The sequence below is a fragment of the Panthera pardus genome, unplaced genomic scaffold (assembly GCF_024362965.1).
Source record: "Panthera pardus isolate Hobbes unplaced genomic scaffold, ASM2436296v1 HiC_scaffold_9, whole genome shotgun sequence".
In the NCBI taxonomy this organism is placed as follows: domain Eukaryota; kingdom Metazoa; phylum Chordata; class Mammalia; order Carnivora; family Felidae; genus Panthera; species Panthera pardus.
The window spans coordinates 7,513,723-7,537,964 of record NW_026527024.1 but is presented as its reverse complement, the minus strand read 5'-3'; the positions used below and the strand labels follow the sequence as shown (position 1 = coordinate 7,537,964).

The window sequence follows — 24,242 nt, the reverse complement described above, 5'->3', positions numbered from 1 at the left end:
GGCAGAAAAGATGCATGGTATGACTTTGATCTTTTTGAATTTGCTGACACTTGTTTTGTAGCCTAATTCATGGTCTTTTCTGGAGAATGTTCCATGTGACCTTGAAGGAATATGTAGTCCCCTGTTTTAGGATGGAATGTTCTGACTATATCTGTTAACTCCATCTGGTCCACTGTGTCATTCAGAGGCACTTTTTCCTTGTTGATTTTCTTTTTGGATGATTGTTCCATTTATCTTAGTGGGGTGTTAAAGTTCCCTATTATTATGGTTTACTATGGATTATTTCCTTTATGTTTATTATTAACTGTTTTATGTGTTTGGGTGCTATCATGTTGGGTGCATAAATATTTGCAATTATTGTATCTTCTTGTTGGATTGTCCCCGTTAGGATTATGTAGTGTCCTTCTTTGTGGAGATATTTTAGATGAAATCATGTGCACAAGAGCATAATAATTACCAAACTATTGGGCTTTCAAGCACATGCCTGTTGAATAAATAATACAGGTAGTAAAAATCTTTTACAGTTCAATGAGACTCTACACAAGGTAGATTTTCTGTCTGTCTATGCTGGTTGTAAAAGTCTTCTCTTGCAAAAATGGTCTTTGAAACAGAGACTACTCCTTGCTTCTAGATTTGGAGACAGTAAAATAACGAAATGCTAAGCTTCCAAAGACTTTAAAACATTCTTTGCAGTGTTAGAAATCTCTTGTTGGTGAATACTGGCCAAGTAAAGCCATGGAGGGCTTGTTAATTGTACTGTTTACTTGGCATGCTCAAGATAAATATATCATTTTAATTCTGCTTGGCAGTGCACTGCTGACTGGCCTCTTGGCATGAAGTGTAGGAGGAAGGTCTGTGCAAATCAGTATCAATTCTTTAGAAGTAACGAGGGAAAGAAAGAGCTGCCGCTCATTTGACTTTCCACTTTAACAATGTTTTTGTGAAGCACTGCATTTCTCTGAGTCTTAAGGGCTCCCCAGTGCCCTTGATATAGACTTCCTGCATCTATGATAAGTGATTAAAGGAGAGAAAGGATGTTGGCTTGTTATAGCGTGTGTAATGTTTGCAAAACAGTCGTTTCCTGAAATGGGGCCTTCTTGGCCAAAAGGGCTTCATGTTAGAAAATAGTATCAGGCTGTGCTGTCCTCTCAGTAATATTTCAGAATGGTGGAAGTACACAAAGATGCTTATTGCTAGTCAGTGACAGAAACCACATTGTCCAAGACACATGCTTTTAGTCTGGCCAGTCTTTCCCTCAAAACTTGGCAATGCTGTGGGTGTGCTTAGATGCAATGTTGAAACACAGAATGCTGTAGTAGACAGCAAGAGAAGCAGAGTCACTCACAAACCAGTGCCAGGCTAGCCCCACTCTACACCAGGGTGTAGGGCCTTAACAAGGGCCACCAAGCTGACACTGGCCCAAATCATCATTAATGACCAGTGGGGAAAATTGCAGTGACTCTGTGACCTTTAAACTTTTTGGTAAAAACATTAAAAATTCTTTTACTTCTGGTTATAAATATATAGGGAAATAAAAACCCTAACATTGCTTTAGTACAGTGTGACTTAACGCATTAGAAACATTGAGAGTGAAAGTGCCCCCGGTCTACTTTGAGCAGCGCTTGCCTTCTTGTATTAGAACTTAACGATCATAAGGAAGTGTCTTTTCTGTGACCTGGGGATTGTCACGCACCTTTCTAGGTTTGGATCAGCTTCCAGGTTTGTCCTTTGCATGTTCAGTGTTGTGGAATATCTCTGAGTGTTCCTTACTGTGAATATTTTTGCTGGCACCACATTCTCGTCTGTACCCTTTTCCTCGTCTATGTGGATGAGCTGTCTTCCCCGAATTCATGCAGCTGTACATCTAGAGTCTCTCAGACGAGGCTGTGTCCATATTCACCAGCCCAGCTGTTTCTCCTCCGATTCCATTGGCCTTTGATTCAAACTTCACTTCCTGTTTTATCAGTTTTCACTTCTTTTCTGCACTTGTCTCTTTCTTGGTCAGTTCTGTCTTTCCCAGTGTCTGTTTCTGTGAAATGTTACGTGGTTTATCACCGGAAGACAAGGAGCCAATGCACCTACATGCTTTGCTGTCTGTGTGAACAGCAAGGATGCAGAGTGACCCATTACTGACAGTCTTTGGAAGAAGTGCCCTGACTGGTCGTGATGCAGCTGTTACCCACACAGTGATTTCTGCCTGCGGACCTGGCAGCAAAGTCTCTCCCTTAGCCATTATCATGGCTAATGTAGCGTGAGAACTGAAATGCGAACCACGGTGTTGGGTGCTGGTGCTGTATAGCTCGACTCTGATAACTATCTGGCATGTTGAACTGGCAGAGTGAGTGTTGCCCTATGCCATCCCATCCTAGAAGTGGTCCCAGATTGGGGTGATTACTGAGTGTAACTAAACTGTATACATATGTAGAGTGTCTCAGCACAACTTTGATGTGTGGTGTTTATTGGTCATGAAATCACTACCAAAGTTGATGTGGAAGAGAAGAAAGCCAGAACTCAGTGGTTGCTACCAGGGATGCCAGAGATGGAAATGACAGTAAAAGTGGCTCCAGGATGTGGGACCCCGGAGGGGCAGGTGCAGGAACTTCCAGCTCTTAACAGCCTCGGTATCTTTGAGGTGACCTCTTAGTCCCTATGGATAATGCTCTTTCATTGAAGATCCTTGTAGAGGGATTTCATGAGCTACTGTGATATCACCTCTTGGTGACTAAATCGAGGGTAAATCACTCTGATTAGTTTAATTTTCCTTCAGAAACCTTCTCATTTATCATGCAGAGAGCCTGGTTGAGGGTCTTTGATGCAGGGTCTCCTCATGTGTGGGATGATGATGAGTCACTGTAGGGTGGGGAGGAAGGTGTCAGAAATAACCTAAGATGGGAACTGGCATGTAATTTGTGTGCACAGAATAGGTGCAGGGTTCTAAATCTTTACTGCTCCTAGAATCACCTGGGAAGATTTTAATAAAGCTGAAGCCGAAGGTGCCACCAGACCAGTCCCATCAGAACTTGTGGAGGTGGGACTCAAGCATCTGCCTCTGAAAGGTCTCAGGTGGGTACTATGTACAAGCCAGAGCTGAGGAGATTGGTGGAGGCTTCGAGGTTAGTGGGCGGGGGGCTAAGGGGATCCCCCAGACCCTGGTAGCAAAGCCACTGGTCCTCTACCCAGCTACAGCAGGTGGTTTCTTGGAGGTGATCTGCTGGAGGGTTTTGTTTGGCCTTCATTTACTGGATCTCCAACTTTTTACCAATGCAATTGAGAGGTCAGAGTGGTAATTAGAGTGAAAAATGAATTTGGAAACATGAGGTAGGAGGTACAATTTATGACCCTGCAATCAAGTCAGGAAATTAAACTGAACTGCTCAGCTTCTATTAAACAGAATTACGCCAGAACAGCCCCATGAATCTCAGTGCACATTTTCTAGTCTAGTTGAGAAGGGTCTCTTTCTTGCCCCTCAAATGTGGTTGACTAATAACATTTTCTCCAACAAGCTGGTGGTTGTTCAGTTAGTGTGATGCATTTGGAAAGGATGGACAGTGCGCTGGAAAGCTGTCACTGGTGGGTGTCCTTCCTCTCCCTCCTACCCTGCTGTCCATGGACCCTTCATGGTGTTAGTGGGAACACCGAAGCATTACCCACATTGGTGTGGACCAGGCAGGAGAGTGGTGCAATTTGGACAAGTGTGCTGGACTGAGGAGCCCAGGTGAAGGCTTTGTTGGTCAGAAAAAGGAGGGGGCGGCTTCTTCTTAAAGAGAACTCTCAGTGGGTGGTGCCGATATATTACTTATAGCTGAGCCCAAAGAACACCTGATTTCTTCTGTGGTTCTTCCTCACAGATGCAGTTACACTAGTGAAATTTGGTCCTGGAGGATGTGATGAGATTCTATTTTAAGGCTATTTCTTCTCTCTGTGGTGAAAGCATGAATAGCCATTGTTAACACTCTGCTACCCTCCCCGATCTGTCCTTTTGGGCCCAATGCTTCAGCCCATTAACTTCTTTTAAATTTCTCCCAGGTGAGCACTCCCAGTCAGCTTCTCTGTCACGGTTCAGTGTTGCCCTCCTGGTTCACGGTGTGCTGGTGCTGAGAAACTTGCCTTCCTGTTTGGGGGTTGGTGATAAATAAGTCACTCTGTACATGCCTGGCTTCGGGCTGTTTAGGACTAAGCGTCGGATTCCCTATCATTTGAGAGTGCTCTGGTATTCCACATCATGTCAGGTGTGCCGGAAGCATGGCTCACACCCCTGCCTGACTGGAATCACCCTGGGTGGGGTGGGGGGACCCTGGCTTCTCATTCAGGTGCTGTCAGGCCCGGAAGGCCGGGCTCTGTCTGAAGCAGGAGGTCCTCACGGGCCACGCGCACTGGCTGTGCCAGACGGGTGAGCTCCCAAGTTTGCAGGTAACCCTGTCACTTAGGGCTCAGAGAATTCAAGTATGTGCCTAGCACCCTTGGCTAATAACTCATTTCTGACCCACAGGGGTCCTCCCACAGTGCTTTCTCCAGGAAACAGCCAGCGGCCTTGTTGCTGCGGTGACCAGGGAGCACTCCAGCTAATGTTCTTGTTTTGGCTGTGCTCTGGGAGTGCAGCTTGGAAAATGCCAAAGGGTGGGTTGTTGTTGCTTTATTAACTTCAGGTCCAGATCAGGCAGTGGGAAGAGGAGGAAGCAAACCAGATGCATTGTAGGTCCACTTGCATTGTGTTTGCTTGAAGATAATGTTTTATTTTTGTGTGTATTTTGTTAAAATGCTAAGTGAACTGTGTAGGAAATTTATACATACGCTAGGAATTAAATTCTCTTCTTTGGTCTCATACCCTCTACAACTTATTACAAACAAGATACAGTGCACTATTTTGATCCTGAACTAAACTTTAGTTCAAAATTTGTCTTTCTTGCTGTAGATTATCCAATAGGTCTTTACCCAGCTCTCAATCTATTAGATTGGGATAAGAAAATAGATATGCTGTGTGGACAGTGGAGAAGGAATAGCCCTTGAGTGGAAGGTCTGGATGGGGTTGCTAATGGGGTTCCTCCAGGTCTGAACACGCGTGAACCCGTGTCACCTGCACAGCACCCTCGTGAGATGGGGGTATGGTCCTCCTGGTTCACAGAGCCGCCTGAAGAGGCAGGTTGCTACCTTACCTAGGGTCGCACAGACACTCCATCGAGGTGTGCCCTAGAGCCCCTGCTTACCTGGCTGTGTTGCCTCCCAGTAGCTTCACCTTAGCCTCCAGAGCAGTGGGGGAACCTGCCCTCTGTGGGTGGGGGCTGGGGGAGCCCTGACCTGGGGGTGCAGCTGGCACTCCAGGGGAGAGCCTGACCTCTGTGGGTGAGACTGGAACTTTGGGGTGGCCCTGACCTCAGTATGTCGGGGGTGGGTACTGACCTCCAGAAGATAGCCCAGCTTCCAAGGGAGCCCTGACCCCAGAGGGCTCCTGACCTCTGGAGGAGCTTCTTGTCTTGGGCTCCTGAGGTGGGCAACATAAGCCTCGGTGGTGATTTTTCCACCTTAATAGACTGTAGTGGATTGACTGTTAGTGGAGCTTCCCAATGTGAAGTACAGAGTGCTTTGAACAGATACAGAGGGTAAATCACTGTTGATCTTTTCTGACAGCCGCCACTGTTACCAGGGGGCATCACCTCTTAGGAATCAGAAGGGGCTTTCCTCTGGCACAGCTGGACCTTTCCCTGGAATAAAATTGGGGGTGATGGTAGTGGGTCTCCAGGCGACCTTGCTGCCCTGGTGGGAAGAGTGAGTGCGTTAGGTTGAAGCTGCCAAGCGCGTGGGGACATTTGGGGGCTTTCCTTGGCCCATGTGCTGTCAGCAGTGGGAAGGGGCTCCACCTACAGTGGGCAGGCTGCCAATCCATCCCTAAGATGCACAGCTGATGGCCACACCTCATCTGTGATTTGATTCTGTGATCCTTTATTTATTTACTTTAAATGTTTATTTATTTTGAGAGAGAGAAAGAGAGGGAGGGAGGGGTAGAGAGAGAGAGAGAGGGAGAGAGAGAATCTCAAACAGGCTCCATGCTGTCAGCGCAGAGCCCTATGTGGGGCTTGATCCTATGAACCATGAGATCATGACCCAAGCTGAAATCAACAGTTGGATACTTAACCCAATGAGCCACCCAGGTGCTCCTGATTCTGTGATCCTTTAGAGGAGAACACCCAACATCTGCTATCCTCATAGAAGAAACAGATTCTATTATTTTTTTAAAAAATAATGAGCTTCCTGGTGCTGGATAGGAAATTTTATTAACGGACAGTACACTAACAAGTGCTGATCTCTTGGCCTGAAAATAGTTGTTTTTAGATGCTATTTAGAGATGATTACAAATGTGAGGTTCCTAGCAGCTCCTAAGGCAGGACATTGCATAGCATCCTGACCTGAGAGGTATGATGCTGTCCCGTTCACAGTTGCACTTGCAGACCCTGTGGCTGCAAACCATCATTGCTATTGGTCCTTACTCAGCTCAGGTGAGCTTCAGAGGTAGAGAGATCTTGTGGGCATGGATCTATCAGGAAACTGCCCTTCCATTGGTCTCGTGGTTCAGGGCACCTCAGCCTGATCTCACATACGCATGAGGCTGAGAACGTGGGCGAGGGGTCTGGGGAGTGAGTTCCTCAGAGACTACTGTTTCTGAGCTTCCTCCATCCCAACTTTGGAAAAGACTGAGGAAGTATGACCTTCGAACCCAAGCCTGGTGAGGGTCTTTGATGACTCAGCCAGTTTGATATGGTTTCATCCAGATGTCGAGGACTGGCACCTGATTGTGGCATGAGGTCTGGCCTCCGATCCCAAGAGGGCAGGACACGCCTGGCAGATTGCTCGAGGGTGGAACTGACCCCAAAGTTGGTTAGGGCCGGAGTGACTTTTTATTTTTTATTTTTTTTAAATATGAAATTTATTGTCAAATTGGTTTCCACACAATACCCAGTGCTCATCCCAACAGGTGCCCTCCTCAATACCCATCACCCACCCCCCAAGGGCTGGAGTGACTTCTTATTCCATGTGTGCCGTTTGGAAGAGTGATGACAACAGGTGCCTGGAAGGGCATGGAAACGTTGCTAGGAAGAGCTCAGGTGGAAGAAGGAGCCACGAGAGACCCACAGCTAAGAGGAGTGTGATTTCTGATTTCATGGGCCTTCATACATCCTCACACAGATGCAGGAAGAAACACTGCCCCCCCAACTGAAAAAGCTCAAAGAAATGTGGGACAAAAATAAAATTGAGTTTTGATCATGTTGTACATGTTGAGTTTGTTCACTGGCTTACCGCCAACTCCACAGATTACTGAGTGTCTGCTCTATAAAAAGATTATGCTGTATTCTGGGGAAATAAAGGAGAAAAATGGGGTCTTGGGAGAGCTCACAACAGTGGGGAGGAGACTTCCCAAAGAGAAGATGGTCCTGTTTGTATTACGACAGCCCAGGCTGTCAAATCTTTGAGGTGTAGCACCATGAAAGTGGCTTCTCACGCATATTCTGTGTCTCATGGGTACATTGGGACATTCATCCCACACCATCATGTGGGGATGCAATGACCCAGGAGCATCACATGCCTTCATCCCTGTGTTCTGTGTGTCTCTTCTTAGAAGGACACTAGTCATTGCATTTTGGGCCCACCCCAAATCCAGGATGATTTCATCTCAGGATGCTTACCTAATAACATCTGCAAAGACTGTATTTCTAAGTAAGGCACATTCTGAGGTCCTGATTAGACATAAATTTTGTGGGGACACTATTCAACCCGTTACAGGACCCTATTCCCAAAGGAGTAAAGAGCCACTGACATTTTTGTTCTCACACTAGGGTTGAGGAAATGGATGTTTGGAGAGGTTGGTCTTGCTCAAAGCCTTTATCTTGTTTGGGACACACTGGGAGCCTCTGATGTGCTTCCCAGAGATTAAGTCAGAAGAAATCTTAGCTGGAACTGAAAGTCAGAGAGCCTCTACACCATCACTTTCACTCTGCAGAAGTGGCGAAACTTGTTAGTCTAGAATTACCTGGCAGGACAGTGATGGAATCTGTTCTGTTTTCTCCTTCTGCACCTCCCTCCCCAGGGGACAACATGCATGTTCTTGTTATTGTATTAGGTTGATGCTTTGATATTGGGGAGAGAGCTATAGAAAGAGGATGGTGCTCTTGGGTGGGAGTGTTCACCTGGAGGTGTGGGCATAGGTGACTTGGTGTGGGCTGCATTTTTGTTAAATGGTGCCAGAGAGGGAAGGTGTCCAGAGACCTTGGCAGAGTCACCAGCAAATGCACTCAAGTTATGCATGCGGCCACTGGAAGAAGTCAAAGGGGAAATCTGGATGCTGGGCTGAGTCAGAAAACTACTCAGGTGAGCATCTTAGTGGGTGGAAACCACATAGGCATGCTCCTCGTCTTCTGTGGTTTGCAGGAAACTTTGGAGAACAAGTGCATGGTGTCTCCTCAAAAAGGCAACAGCTTTCTTTCTTCTTAAAACTGGATTTTTGACAGGCAATGTCAACACATTTTTTTTCTCAGCTCTTTTCTTCAGTTCTTAAAATACTTCTCAGATCCTGCAGGAAATGATCTGAATGTCTTCACATGTGCGCGGGCCCCTCTTCTTGCCGAGCATTGGGTTTGGAGGAACCCTGAGCTATCAGCTGGCCAAAACCCTGCCCTTGGGCAGGTGAGGAAGAAAGCCAGCCACATGTTACCTGCTCTCGAGACCTCTTGGAAGGTCCTTGGCCTTCCCTTTCTCATCCAGAGGATTCAGTTGGGTTGGTTCCTAAATTCTGGTACATAGCCGGGTCTCAACAGCTTGAATGTCTGTTCTCTCTGGGCATTTTCTGAAGTTTGGAAAGTGGCAGCAGGGGCAGCAGCAGCAGGAGCATTTGTGTGAGTCTATTTTTTTTCAGCAGTGAGCCGCCATTTCCTTTTTTGGGAATGATGGTCTGTGGCTGTCCACGCCTCGCATCTGGATGAGACCTTGGTCCTAAGGATGAGGGCTTGCTGTCCAGCCCAACATGGTGGCGGTGGCTTGAGTACAGATGCTGAGGGGAAGTGCTGCCCATCCCCATCCAGTCCAGCCTTTGGCCTCCCACTTCTCAGAAAGAGAGTGTGGCTGCCCGTGGTCCAGCGGCTGAGTCGTGGCAGAATCCAGCTTAGAAAAAGAACCTTGCATGTGGAAAGCACACCCTGATGGTTTTCTCACACACCCCATGTGCCTCCTTCTAGGCCCTTTGACAGGTTTTTTTTTTTTTTTTTAATTTTTTTTTTCAACGTTTTTTATTTATTTTTGGGACAGAGAGAGACAGAGCATGAACGGGGGGAGGGGCAGAGAGAGAGGGAGACACAGAATCGGAAACAGGCTCCAGGCTCCGAGCCATCAGCCCAGAGCCTGACGCGGGGCTCGAACTCACGGACCGCGAGATCGTGACCTGGCTGAAGTCGGATGCTTAACCGACTGCGCCACCCAGGCGCCCCAACAGGTTTTATTACTGATGACTCCCAGCCAGCATTGCTCATGGCTGAGGGACGTGGGGATCGTGTTAAACACATGTAACTGATGGGCAGTTGCATGAACCTTCTCTGTCTGCAGGAATGATCTGAGGGCTCTGGTCAGCCACCCGTCTGTGGGGTGCCATGAGTACAACCTCTTCTCAGGCATGTGTCACTTGTGTAGAGGTTGGCTGGTTTTTCTACCTTGCCGGTGTGACCCTGGGCATTTCTTCAGAAGCCATAGCAGTCCACAGGTCTTAGGTCTGGCTGGAGGCAGAGCTGAAGTGGGAGTCGCCGGTGCATCAGCCCCCAGCGTGGGTCAGTAGTCGGTCGTGGGTCAGGAGGAGGTGGGCTGTGTGATCTGTGCATGTTTCTACGTACACCTCACTTTGCGTCACCAGGTCCAGGAAGCCACAATCACAGGCAGAGTGGATGGCTTCCAGCTGCAAATGTCATCTGGCCAGTCCTAAAGATCTCCCCTTTGCAAGAATCCCCCTTTTCCCATGCAAGATGCCTGGGTGAGCCCTCACCTCTTCAGCTGGCCATAGATGTGTTATCAGGGCCACCACGGGCTCTGTTAAGTTAAAGGGATAATTGCTTGTAGAATGAGTCTGGGGGTGGCAGGGGCTTGGAGAGAGAAGCTAGTTGCTTGTGCGCAGGCTTTCCTTTGTTTCCTGCCATTTCTGTTGACTTGGAAGTTGCATGGGCCAAGAGGAGTCAGCATGCTCTGACAGGAAAAGCTAGGATCCAGTAGGCAGAGAGGGAAAGATTAGGACCTGAGGTCCCTGGGTGGGGAGAGACACATACTTTGGAACAATGCTGACCACAGCAGATTCCCTCGAGGGTAATGTTCCTCTTAAGAACATAACAGACCCCACCTACTCTCCCTCAGGTTCCCCTCAGGAATTTGACAAAAGACCTAACTAAAAATAAGTAGTAGAGCATAAAACATATGACTCTCAAGGAACACTATGGCCACAGACCACCCCTCATACAATGGAATGGAGCCAGTCGGGAATGGACAACCCAGCACCTAGAGTTATCAAGCCAATAAGGACCTGAGAAGGATCGAGGGGGAAGGGAAGGAGGGGCGACCCAAACCTTATAGAACAAGGACCCTTGCCTATAGTTACAGGTATTCGCCTTCGAATGCCCCTTCTCTGCAAAGAGAGCCTTCCTATTATTCTTACTTCCTTACACTCTAATAAACTTTTGCCTGCTGCTCATTATATTCTGTGACCATCTCTTCATTCTTTGAGGCGAGACAACGAACCCCGGGTACTGAGGTAAAAAACCCTGCAAGAGTCCAGCATGAAAGAAATGATTACCGGTCACTTTAGGAGGCAGTGGAGGCAAGATCGGAGTCTTTGGTTTGGGCATTTCCAGTTTTGCTCCTTCTCAAGTTCTCAAGTGCCTGTCGGGTGTCAGGTGGCCTGTCGGCCTTTGCGGTGACCCGGGCATCACTGTCCGACTGGACAGAGCTGCTGAGGGACCAGGCCAGGCCAGCCCAGTCCTGATCATGGATGGAGAGGTTGGCCTTGGCCAGCACAGTGGCCAGCTGGTGGGCTGGTGCTTCTTGAAGGAAGCAGGCTGTGCACACTGTATGGCGAACGGGTGTTGGCCCTGAGCACGGTCAAGTGAATGTTAATGCAGAGTGCGGGTGCAGAGATGAGGCCTGGGGGGGGGGGGGGCGCGGGCGGAAGGCAGAGTTTCTGGGCCAGATGCTACATCTGCCGGCAGGTTGGGAGCACAGAGATGTTCCCTGGGCCGGAGGGTAAACCTGGGATGTTCGTCCATCTGGAGGTGCCCCTTGTTCATCTGTAAAATGGGAATAAAAATGTATAATTTCCGGGTGCTGTGATAATTAGGAACATGCGTGGTGGGAGAGGTAGGATGATTGCCTTTTGATACTTTTTTCTCTTTTAATTAAAGAGGGTAAAGTGATTGCTAGAATGGGTGGCAAATAACTCTGTATCTTCTAAAATGACATTGCTATAACAGACTTTCAAACTGTCTTTGGTAGCTATTGGAATATACAAGCAAATTAATAAAAATGTCACTGGGAAGTCCAGTGTTTATGTTAGCAGTATTTATGTTTAAAATGTTTATTTATTTTTGAGAGAGTGCAAGCAGGGGAGGGGCAGAGAGAGGGGGACAGAAGATCCAAAGCGAATTTTTGTGTGAGTCCTTCTTCCCCCATCTTTTACAGTTATCACCAAAGTCAAGTTGCAAAGAGGTGGTCCTATGTTCAGTGTAGTTCTGCAAACACAGGGGAAACATTTATATTATTCAGTTACCTTTTCTTATCATGTGGATTTTTCTGAGCCCACTGAATTACCCATTTTATTAATTTAATTTTGGCACACTTAGGAATAACTGTCATTTTGCAGAAACAAGTAACGAATATCTACTTTCTCCTAGTTTCACTACCAAAGAGAAGAGCTTCCTGTAAGATGCTAATAATAACAGTTTCACAGGGGGAGAGAAACCTGTGGGCCGATGCCCTCAGGCACTGATCTCTTCTTCCTCCTTTTCCTTTTAAATTCTGTTTGAAAAATTCCACTATAGAGGGAGCCACTCTAATCTAAACTACCTTAACAAGGTGTGGCCTAGGAAGAGGAAAACCATGCTTTATTTTTTTTTGGTTTATTAAAATTAAGACTATGCATGAATATATTCTTATTAGCTTTTTCATTACTTTATTAATATTTTATGCTGCCTCTGGTGGTGTTTGCTTTCAATCCCAAAGACACTGCAAAGATGTGTTTTGATTATACATATGTTTAAGATTACAGAACCAAGAGTATTTCCTTTCTGATAGAAAAGACCACCAGATGTCAGTGTAACTTAAGGAATAAAAATCTCACACACCAGGTTGGTGCCTTTGTCATTCTGTCTATGCAGGTTTCTTTCATATTCTGGCTTCTTTTTTTTTTTTTTTTTTTTTTTTTTTTTCCGCATTCTGACTTCTAAAACCAGGAGGAGCTTTAGGGAGCATGCACATATGCCTCTCAAAGACAATAATTGTTAAATGTTGTGGGAGACATCTTCTTGCTTTCATTCTTCTTAAGGTTTCCACATAAATGCGTTGCGAATTCATTCTCCATTCCACTTAGCAGTATAACATTTCAGGATCAAGGTTGTTTTGAGCCATGAGCACAGGCTTCCAGGTCAGGGTCGTGGTGGCACTGTGTCTAGGCTCTTGGGGGTCTTCGGTCTTACTCTGGGCTCAGAGTGTTGAGCTTGTCTGAGGTCCCAGCTGCGGGAGGCTGGTGGGGACAGTTCTCTCTCCACGACCCGGGGTGTGTCCTCGCTTTCTTTTCAGGCGGCACGGACCGTGGGCTGTATGCTTTGTCTGTTCTGTATTTGTAACATTTCCCCATCACATGCTTGAGGAGAGTCAGATTTGCCCAAAGTCACTTGTCTGTGTGCTTCTGAAGCTTTGTTTTCCAAGCTGTTCGGTGCTGGGTGACAAAAACAGACCTGAAACGACGACACAAAAATCATGACTGTGGTTTGAGTACAGAAGGCATGCATGGAAACCGAAGAAGCCGGTGGTTGGGTGAGCAGGACCGTGGGTGCAGAAGTGACCTTTGAGAGGTGTGCGGGTGGGGGGCCCTGGGAGCGGGACCCAGGCTCAGAGTCACTGAGCACCAGTCACACGGCATGTGGTGTCGAGAGGGTCCTTGGAAGGAGCTGCCAGTGGGGGTCCCTGGAGAGGTGGCCGCCCCTCAGGCGCCAGGTGTGCAGCTTCTTCCCTTCATGTGATCAGCGCACACTCGGATCCCAGTTCTGTGGCGTGAGGTCAGCATCTACGGCCGTGGCACACCGAGTTTCTACTTCGCACTTCCGAAGGGTCTGGGTTTCCTGAGCAGACTGTCCACGGTCAGACAAGTTTCACTTTTCTAAGACTGAAAAGAACACGAATTTGGGTGAGGTCGGAAAAATACATTCTGAATACATTCAGGAAGTAGTGGATACCGTAGCACTAGATGAATCCTATTTTGCAGCAGGGAGAATTGTGTAGATAAGACCCCATGTATCAGAGAAACTCTTGAACCTTGTTTTTGCTACCTGCCGATTCGGAGGTGGGCCTGCAGCTCCCTTTGTGTCTCAGGCCTGTGGTAAGAGAGCGTTTCCTCCAGACGTCTGTTCTGGAGAGGCAAGCATTTCAGGTGTTTTAAGTAAGAAGACCTCAGTCCTGGATGGAGCCTTGGTTTGCAGCCCAAAGGAAAGATTCTGCAGTTTTCCCTCAGGCGGTGCAAACTCTGTGGCCACATCTAGCCTTGCCTGCCAGCATCTGCATCGCTGGATGGTTTGTGCGGGACCCACAGCTGTGTGCGTGCCCCCCAGCTGAGAGGGTCCGCAGTGCCCTCTTTGGGGCAGAGAAGGGCAAGGCAAAACACAGCTTCCCGGTGGCGGGGGGTGGAGGTGCTGCCTGCCTTCCCAAGACAGTCCTCTCTAGAAGTGTCGGGACCGCGATGGGCTGTCAGATGTCGCTCAGCACAAAGTTGACTTACGGATTGCAGCCAAACCAGTGCCTTGAGCAGGGGTCCCCTGGTGGGGGTGGGGGGGGCTTGTCCCCTGGGGTGGGACTTGTCCCTGGGGAAGGGGCTTGTCCCCTGAGAAGGAGGCTTGTCCCCTAGGGTGGGTCTTGTCCCAGGGGTGGGACTTGTCCCCTGGGTGGGAGCTTATCCCTGGAGGTGGGGGGGGGGGGGGGCTGTCCCCTGGGGCGGGACTTTTCCCTGGGGAGGTGGGACTTATCCCTGGGGGGTGGGGCTTGTCCCTGGGGGAGGGCCTTGTCCCCTGGGGAGGGGACTTGTCCCTGGGGGGAGCTTGTCCCTGGGAGGGGGCTTGTTCCTGGGGTGGGACTTGTTCCGGGGGAGGGGGCTTGTCCCCTGGGGCAGGACTTTTCCCTGGGGGGTGGGACTTATCCCGGGGGGGTGGGGCTTGTCCTTGGGGGAGGGGCTTGTCCCCGGGGAGGGGCTTGTCCCCTGGGGAGGGGACTTGTCCCTGGGGGAGGGCTTCTCCCCTGGGGAGGGGGCTTGTCCCCTAGAGTGGGTCTTGTCCCCTGGGGAGGGGGCTTGTCCCCTAGAGTGGGTCTTGTCCCCTGGGGAGGGGACTTGTCCCTGGGGGAGGGCTTCTCCCCTGGGGAGGGGGCTTGTCCCCTAGAGTGGGTCTTGTCCCCTGGGGGAGGGGCTTTCCCCTGGGGTGGGACTTGTCCCTGGGGAGGGGCTTGTCCCCTGGGGAGGGGACTTGACCCTGGGGGGAGCTTGTCCCTGGGAGGGGGCTTGTTCCTGGGGTGGGACTTGTTCCGGGGGAGGGGGCTTGTCCCCTGGGGCAGGACTTTTCCCTGGGGGGTGGGACTTATCCCTGGGGGGGTGGGGCTTGTCCTTGGGGGAGGGGCTTGTCCCCGGGGAGGGGCTTGTCCCCTGGGGAGGGGACTTGCCCCTGGGGGAGGGCTTCTCCCCTGGGGAGGGGGCTTGTCCCCTAGAGTGGGTCTTGTCCCCTGGGGTGGGGGGGCTTGTCCCTGGGTGGGGGGAGCTTGTCCCTGGGCGAGGATTTGTCCCCTGGGGAGGGGGCTTGTCCCCTAGAGTGGGTCTTGTCCCTTGGGTGGGGACTTGTTCCTGGGGAGGGTGCTTGTCCCCTGGGGTGGGGGATCTTGTCCCTGGGGAGGGCTTGTCCCCAGGGTGGGGGGCTTGTTCCTGGGGGGGAGGAGCTTGTCCCTGGGCCATGATTTGTCCCCTGGGGGGGGCTTATCCCTGGGGTGGGGGGTCTTGTCTCTGGGGGAGGGCTTGCCCCGGGGGGGGGGTTGTCCTTGGGGAGGCTGGAGATGTCTCCATCAGAAGCCTCAGGCCCGTCTCCTGTTCCACAGACCTCTGGCAGAGGTGGGCCACGTCCCTGCAGACTCAGGAGGGGAGCCCTCTTCCCTGAGAGCTGTGCATGTGAATCAGGGTTGTGGATAGTGTTCTGTCTTCCAGCCAGCTGTTGGGCTGTCATCACTCTAATGGGCTAACGTACCTCCCGGTGGCAACTTCTGTTTGTGCCTCTGAGCTCACAGCATTCCTCATCTTGAATGCTCCTTTGGTGATTAATCTTCAGCTGCCTTGTAGAGACTCTGGTTTTGTATTTCATCGTGTTGTTCTGGATGTACTCCTCTCCCTTCCCTAGCGTTAGGACATCATATTTGTATCAGTAAAATCGACATTTAACATCTTTGGGGGGATCATACACTCTGATGAAGTGATTTTTATAAAATTAATTTTTCTTCTTGTCACAGTGGTACCTTTCATTATGGAACATTTAGAGAATTCACATAATCAATAAGATACAGGTTGCTGTGGGCTCCCCATCCCAGTATTTTGTTCTTGTTTTCATGTGTGCTTTGTCAGTATTTCCTTTCTTGGTGGATGTGTGAGTATTCACAAATGAAGTCACAGTGAACTTTGTGACTTTCAACCTGCATTTAAAATTTTACTTACTACATAGATTGGTTGATTTTTATGTTAACCTAAGGTAAAGCAAATATCCATTTGCTCCCTTTCAATTTTGTTGATTTTTTCCGAAGTATATTTTCCTAGAACCGGAATTTCAGAACTCTGAGGAATCCAAAAGACGTCTCAGTTCTATGGCACTTACGGGTCTGATTCCTGCCCCATTGATATCGCCCACTGATGTCACCCCAGTTCATCCATTTAAGTGAATGTCTCCAGGGTGAGTAAATTCTCACTCTCAGGAGCTTAAATCTAATAGGTGCTCACTATGGCCAGGAGAATGGGATCAGTCTGCATGTTGCTATGTGTTCTCATGTACAACCAGGAAAGAGAAGTACTGTTATAGGTCATGCCCTGGAATTATTATTTTAAAAATTTGTACAAAAAAGGGAATTCCCTAACAAGGGCTTTTGTGTAATTTGCTTCTTTAGCATTAAGCTCGCTTCATATGGTTTTTCCTGAGAGGCCCTGTCAACCAAGGTTCTGATGTTTGAACCTTTGCCAGGTTAGGTCTTTCCCTGTCATGTGTCTGGATGTATATTTTGCCCTGCTTTGCCTCCCACGTGCACATGAAGGCATCACAATGCCTTAATGGGAGAGGTTTTACAAAAATCTTGGAATAGCCTTACTAGAAAGGGGCAGAATGCTCATCCTGCCTGCCTTGGGCAGGGCTCATGTAGAACATTCTGGGACATGGGAGACACGGGGGACAGAGTAGAAGGAAATCTTGAGGGCCCCATGTGTTTGATGGAGATGCATAAAATCAGGAGTGGCATTAAGGAACAAATGTGTCTAATAAACAGCTTTGACTGCTATTCAGCTTTTCTGGATGGTGCTAGTTATGAGTTACATTGTGTCTACCCCCAAACTTGATATATTGAAATTTTAACCCCTAGTACCCCAGAACTTGACCTTATTTGGAAATAGAGTTGTTGCAAATGTAGTCAGTTAAGATGAGGTCATTAGGGTGGACACTAATCCAAATATGACTGATGTCCTTCTGGAAAGGGGAAATTTGGACACAAAGACAGACACAGAAGGATGACCATGTAAGGACACAGGTAGAGACAGCTGGCTACATACCATGGAGAGAGAGTTGTCACCAGAAAGTAGCTCAGCGGACACTGTGGTTTGGGACTGTGAGCCTCCACCACTGGGAGAAACAAATTTCTATTGTCCTAAGCCCCAGTACAGGGGACTTTGTAATGGGCCCGGCACATTACCACAGGCTCTGTCTCTTGAGCTGAGACTTAGTTCCTGGTCCATTTTGGTATGTCAGTCACCTTCTTGCTTCTCCCCCAGCTGCTTTTTTTTTTTTAATATGAAATTTATTGTCAGATTGGTTTCCATACAACACCCAGTGCTCGTCCCAACAGGTGCCCTCCTCAATGCCCATCACCCACCTTCCCCTCCCTCCCACTCCCCATCAACCCTCAGTTTATTCTCAGTTTTTGAGTCTCTTGTGGTTTGGCTCCCTCCCTCTCTAACTTTTTTTTTTTTTCCTTTCTCTCCCCCATGGTCTTCTGTTAAGTTTCTCAGGATCCACATAAGAGTGAAAAGATATGGTATCTGTCTTTCTCTGTATGACTTATTTCACTTAGCATAACACTCTCCAGTTCTATCCACGTTGCTACAAAAGGCCATATTTCATTCTTTCTCATTGCCAAGTAGTATTCCATTGTGTATATAAACCATAATTTCTTTGTCCATTCATCAGTTGATGGACATTTAGGCTTTTTCCACAATTTGGCTATTGTTGAGAGTGCTGCTCTAAACATTGGGGTACAAGTGTCCCTATGCATCAGTACTCCTGTATCCCTTGGGTAAATTCCTAGCAGTGCTATTGCTGGGTCATACGGTAGATATATTTTTAATTTTTTGAGGAACCTCCACACTGTTTTCCAGAGCGGCTGCACCAGTTTGCATCCCACCAACAGTGCAAGAGGGTTCCCATTACCCCAGCTGCTTTGGATCTCTGACCCCAGACTTGCACCTTTTCTCACTCACTAGCTCTTTGCCTTCCTGCCCCACACCCCGAAAAACTCGACTTCCCATTTGAGTGGGGAAAAAATGCTCATTTAGTCTTTGCCCCAAAGAGTCTCTTTTATTGTTTATTTTTTTGAAAGTCTGTACAGTCACTCTTAAGTGACAGGCATAGGCAAAACCAGTGCAGTTTTCTGCAGAGCAGAAATAATGTCCTGACAGGGTTGCCACACCCTTCCTGGTGTGATTGGAGCTAGGTTCTGAGAGTATTTTTAAGTAGATGCACACAGAGTCGTGTATTTTGGGGGGAAAGAGAAGTTGCAGATGAGGCTGCTGGACCAGCCCTGAGGTCTCCTCTGGCATCCTTTGACTCTGAATTTGAGGCTGTGCAGGCCTTGAAAAGATAGGAGTGGGGAAGTCTGACTTTTCTTTCAAGTCACAAGCTGTGACATGGCACCAGGAAGAGGCAGCAGCCACCTGTGTCCTAGTACACCCCTCACGTCTGGCTGGAGAAGGACTGAAGCCCCCATTCCGGGGACCCAGAGGGGAGAACCATGGACAATCCACTTAAATGCTGGGTCTTGAGAAAACCTTCAAGTTTGCCTGTTTCTTGTTTGTGCAGGACTCTCCATTCTCTCTTCTCTTCAATTACTGCAAACCCTGAAATTAACCTAGAATGTGCAGCCGTCAAGAGAAGGCACTAGTGGCACACTGTAATTTGATGGAAAGGAGCATTTCCCCTTGCACACACTTTTACAAATGGAATTCGGACATGTCATGTGTTCCATCCCTCCAGTGGCCCATGCATGATGCATGTAGAGCTGTGGATAACAGAGACCACATGTGTGCACGTCTGCTTGATTGGCAGAGATGTGGGGTGGAAGGGGTAAGTTCCCTCTTTCCACCTGTAATTATCTTTCTGCTTCAGATGGCACCTTGGCGCTAGTGCTGCACATGCTGAATACACTTGGAGGGTTGAGGTGGATTGAAATGAAAAAGGCATCCGTCATGATAACCTCCTGGGAAGCCTGATGGGATGGAGACCACAACAAGGTAATTGGGTTGCAAGAGGAACATCTGGTTTTCTGCCTCTTTGCAGTAACTGTAGAGGTAGTCAGATGGGAAAGGAATTTGGAGGTGGATAAACTCCTCATGCTCAGAATCATACTCTTGTTCAATGACTTGAAACTTAGAGAAGGAAGAATGGGAACTCCGGCATGCTGCACCCCACGCACAGCCTGAGACACAACCAGCCACACGCTGGCTGACCTGTCAGGCCAGAGGCCAGGCCATCGGTCCACTGTGCAGGAGGGCTCTGTGTTGCAGAGAGGCCTCAGAAAGGAGTTTTATCTTTTGCTTTGCACAATTTATCAGCCAACCTGAATGCGGCCATGAGGTAGTAAGTTGTGTTGTAGGAAATGGCACTAATGGTAGGCAGGCACCTGAAGATCTATTTTCGTTCTCATGTGAAGGACAATTACTTGTTATCTCAGGAGGGACCCTGTACTGTAATTATATCGGCAATTACAAGACATGAAAATTCCAGCTAATGTACATAGCCCTGCTTGCAAAGTGTCATCGCAAAGACATCAGTACCTAGGAAGTTTGGGCATGTGGCCCGCACAGGCATGAGGAGGAAGTGATAGTTCAGTCTAAGTAAAGGGAGATTACAGTTATTACAAGACTGACTGGGGATCACTAATATCTATCCACAAAAGACTAAATCAGATAATCTCTACATGCAAAAATTGTCTAGGGCCATCCAGTAGTAACTCAAGTCTGAGAATCCTTGGAGAAGTCTAAGTTCAGTTGAGGGGATTTAGTTTTATAAAAAAACAGACAGGAGAATTCTGGGAAGATGATAGAGTGGGAAACACCAGGAAACTGTCTCCCACCTGGACAGCAGCTGCACCAGAAAGACTGTGTCTGACTAACTATTTTGGAACTGTGGAGGCTACTGAAGGCTTGAACTTCCAGAAGTCTTAGATAGTAAATTGGAGTTAATTTTGGTTGCAGCTATTTTAAATTTTATTTTATTGTTTTATTTTTAAATGTTTTATTATTTTTTTTTATTCTGGAGAGATAGAGCATGAGTGGGAGAAAGGGGCAGAAGGAGAGGAAGAGAGACAATCTTAAGCAGGCTCCATGCACAGCCTGGAGCTGGACACGGGGCTCAATCCCATGACGCTGGGATCATGACCTGAGTTGAAATCAAGAGTCAGATGTTCAACTGACTGAGCCACCCAGGCACCCCTGGTAGATTTTAGCTAAATTTCAATTTGGCACAGGAGCAGCCTACCTGTCCCCCACCCTCAGCCCCTGACAGGCAGCTGTGCACATATTCTGGAAGCATTTGCACACAGCTTGTGCAAGCCAGGGTTGGTAGAAAGGGCCCTGCCCTTCAAATATTGGGGATATGTGTTCTAATGGCTGATTCCTGTGTCTGATCACACTTATACAAAGAGGTAGGTGGCCATTGTTGTTGAACCTCCCCCTGTTGTTGCAAGCCCCTCCCTGTCTGTCTCAAGTGACTTACAGGGGATTTAAAGGGCCAGTGCTCTACTTTTACTCCCTTCACTTGTCACTTCACCTTTTGGGAGCTGGACATTAAAGACTAGAACATTAAAAAACAACTGTATTTATGGGGAAATATATTATACCTCAGGCTGATCGTTGGCACAGAGATGGCCTGCAGAAATCAGAAAGCCAAAAACTATAACAAAAAATAAATAAATAAAGAACCCCAGCAAATCCTGGGGAAGGAGAACGTGATTTCTAGAATTACCACATTATTAGATTCAAATATCCAGTGTTCAACAAAAACAACAAATGCACAAGACATGCAAAGAAACGAGAGTATAGCCCATTCAAAGGAAAAAAGATAACAGGAACTGTCTTTGAAAAAGATCTAATGGCAGATCTATTAGACAAAGACTTTAAAGCAACTGTCTTAATTAAAGATGCTTAAAGAACTAAAGGAAAATATGGAAAATGTCAGGAAAACAATGTGTGAACAAAATGGAACTTTCAATAAAGAGATAGAAAACATGAAATGAAACCAAAAAGAAATTCTGGAGTTCAAAAGTACAATAGCTGCGATGAGAATTTTACTGTAGGGATTCAAATGAAGATCTGGGCAGGCAGAAGAAAGAATCCATAAGCTTGAAGACAGGACAATGAAAATTACTGAATCTGAGGAACAGAAAGAAAAATGTTTGAAGGAGAGTAAACAGAGTCTCAGGGACATGTAGGATACCATCAAGCAGGCCAACATACCCATTGTGGGAATCCCAGTAGAAGAGAGAAAGGGGCAGAGAGAATATCTGAAAAAATAATGGCTGAAAAATCCCTAAATTTGATGAAAGGCATGAATACAAATATCCAAGAAGGTCAATTAACTCCCAAGTAAGATGAACTCAAAGAAATCCACACCAAGACATATTACAATCTAACTTTCAAAAGCCAAAGATAAAGAGTGAATCCTGAAAGCAGCAAGAGAGAAGAAAATTGTCACATACAAGGGATTCTCAATAAGAAAATGAGCAAATTTCTCATAAACTTTATAGAGGCCAAAAGACAGTGGGCCCATGTATTCAAAGTGCTGAATGAAAACAACTGTCAACCAAGAATCCTATATCCTACAAAACTGTCTTTCTTTAAAAAAAAATTTTTTTTAACGTTTATTTTTGAGAGAGACAGAGAGCAGGGGAAGAAAAGAGAGAGAGAGGGAGACATAGAATCCAAAGCAGGCTCCAGGCTCCAGGCTCCAAGCTGTCAGCACAGAGCCTGATGCGGGTCTTGAAGTCATGAGCCCTCAAGAACATGCTCTGAGCTGAAGTTGGACAGTTAACCAACTGAGCCACTCAGGCGCCACCTACAAAACTGTCTTTCAAAAGTGAGGGAGAAATCAGGACATTCCCAGATAAACAAAGACTGAGGGGGTTCATGACCAGTAGACCTGCCCTTCAAGATATGCGAAAGGGAATCTTATAAGATGAAATGTAAGTAGATAGTAGACACTAGACAGTAACTCAAAGCTGTATGGAGAAATAAAGATCTCAAAAAAAAGTAATGGGCAATATGAAAGCTAGTATTATTGAAACAATGGTTTGTAACCATACTTTCTATTTTCTACATGATTTGAGATTAATACATATATTTTAAAATTTTAAATAAAAACATTTTGAGAGAGAGAGAGAGAGAGAGAGAGAGAGAGAGAATGAATGAAAATCTCAAACAGGCTCCACACTAAGCATGGAGCCTGATGTGGAGCTCAATCCCACAACCCTGGGATCACAACCTGAGCCGAAATCAAGAGTCTGAATCTCAAATGACCGAGCCATCTAGGCACCCCTGGAGACTAATACATTTAAAGGAAAAAAAAAAAAATCAATTATTAATGTAAAAGCTAATACTAATAAAAAGCATTTGTTAGCATTACTATAACTTTGGTTTGTAACTTCAAATCTTGTTTTCTACATAATTTAGGCAAGTAATGCATTTAAAAATATTAATTTATTTTTTGGAGCACATAATGAATAAAGATGTAATTTTGTGACATCAGCAATTGAAAGGGGTGGGATGGATCTGTAAAGGAATAGGGTTTTTGTATGTTACTGAAGTTAAGCTGCTATAAATTCAAACTAGAATGCTATTACCTTAGGATGTTAAAGGTAATCTCCATGGTATCACAAAGAAGATAGCTATAGAAAAGGAATTAAGAAAAAATTTTAACATTTCACTACAAAAAAATCAACTAAACTCAAAAAAAGACAAGAGTGCAGTAAAATGAGAGACAAAAAAAGCTTATAGGCCACATAAAAAAAAATTAGCAAAATGACAGAAGGAAGTCCCTCCTTATCAGTAATTAAAAAATTTTTTTAATGTCTATTTTTGACAGAGAGAGAGACAGAGCATGAGCGGGGGAGGGGCAGAGAGAGAGGGAGCCACAGAATCCGAAGCAGGCTCCAGGCCCTGAGCTGTCAGCACAGAGCCCGACAGGGGGCTCGAACCCACAGACCGCGAGATCATGACCTGAGCCGAAGTCAGATGCTGAACCAACTGAGCCACCTAGGCGCCCCAATCAGTAATCACTTTAAGTACAAATATATTAAACTCTCCAATCAAAAGACAGAGGCTGGAAGAATGGATAAAAAACACATGATTCAACTGTATGATGTCTACAAGAGAGTCACTTGAATCCAGAGACACAAATGACTGAAAGAGAAATGATGGAAAATTATATTTCACACATAGTAAACAAAAGAGAGAAAGGGTGCCTATGCTAATAGCAGAAAAAATCAGCTTTAACTCAAAACAGTTTGCAAGAGACAAGGAAGGACATTATATGTTAATAAAAGGTTCAATAAAGCAAGAAGATACAATTATAAACATGCACCTAATGACAGACCATCAAATTATATGAAGTAAAAACTGACAGAATTGAACGGAGAAACAGTTCAACGATAATTGTTAGAGACTTCAGTACTCTGCTCAAAATAATAGAACAACAAGACAGAAGATAAGTAAGGAAACAGAGGACTTAAACACACAATTAACCAACTAGGTCTAACACATAATATAAAACACTCCACCCAGCAGCCACACACACATTCTTCTCAAGTGCGTACAGGACATTTTCCAAGATAGACTGTATGTTAGACCACAAATTAATCTCCATAGATTTTAAAAGATAGTTATTATACAAATTATCTTCTCCAACCACAACAGGATGAAGCTAATCAATAACATAACAAAAACTGGAAAACTCACGTTCTTGTGAATTTAAACACTTTTAAATAACCAATGGATCAAAGAAGAAATCACAAGGAAAATTAGAAAATACTTAGAGGGATGAATGAAAACAAAACCATGGCCTACCAAAGCTCATGGGATACAGTGAAAGTAGTGCTAAATGGGAAATTTACTATAAATTATTACATTAAAAAACAAGAAAGATCTCAAATCAACAACCTAACCTTATAACTTAGGGAACTAGAAAAAGAAGAACAGACTGAACTTAAAGCTAGCAGAAAAAAAGTAATAATAGAGATTAGAACAGAGGTAAATGAAACAGAATAGAAAAACAATAGAGAAAATTGATGAAATCAAAAGTTTTTTCTTCAAAAAGATCAACAAAACTGACAAACCTTTAGCTAGGTGGACTAAGAAAAACAGGGAGAGGAACTCAAATTACTAAAGTCAGAAATGAAAGTGAGTTTATTATAACAAGGGCTAAGACAATACTATGAACAATTGTATGCCAAAATATTGGATAACC

The 24,242-nt window shown here is 46.3% G+C and overlaps 1 protein-coding gene across 4 annotated transcripts in view; it reads left to right on the top strand.

Moving 5' to 3' along the window:
• The window catches only part of PTPRN2 (protein tyrosine phosphatase receptor type N2), an 814,681-nt gene that overhangs the window by 150,238 nt on the left and 640,201 nt on the right, over positions 1 to 24,242 (top strand). The window contains exon 3 of one of the 4 annotated variants that reach the window (XM_053898673.1): positions 18,891 to 19,015. The exons of the other annotated variants lie outside the window; for them this stretch is intronic. Coding sequence (XP_053754648.1) covers positions 18,994 to 19,015 — 22 coding nt within the window. The 5' untranslated portion in view covers positions 18,891 to 18,993. The remainder of the gene's footprint in view (positions 1 to 18,890; positions 19,016 to 24,242) is intronic. 4 annotated transcript variants of the gene reach the window in all.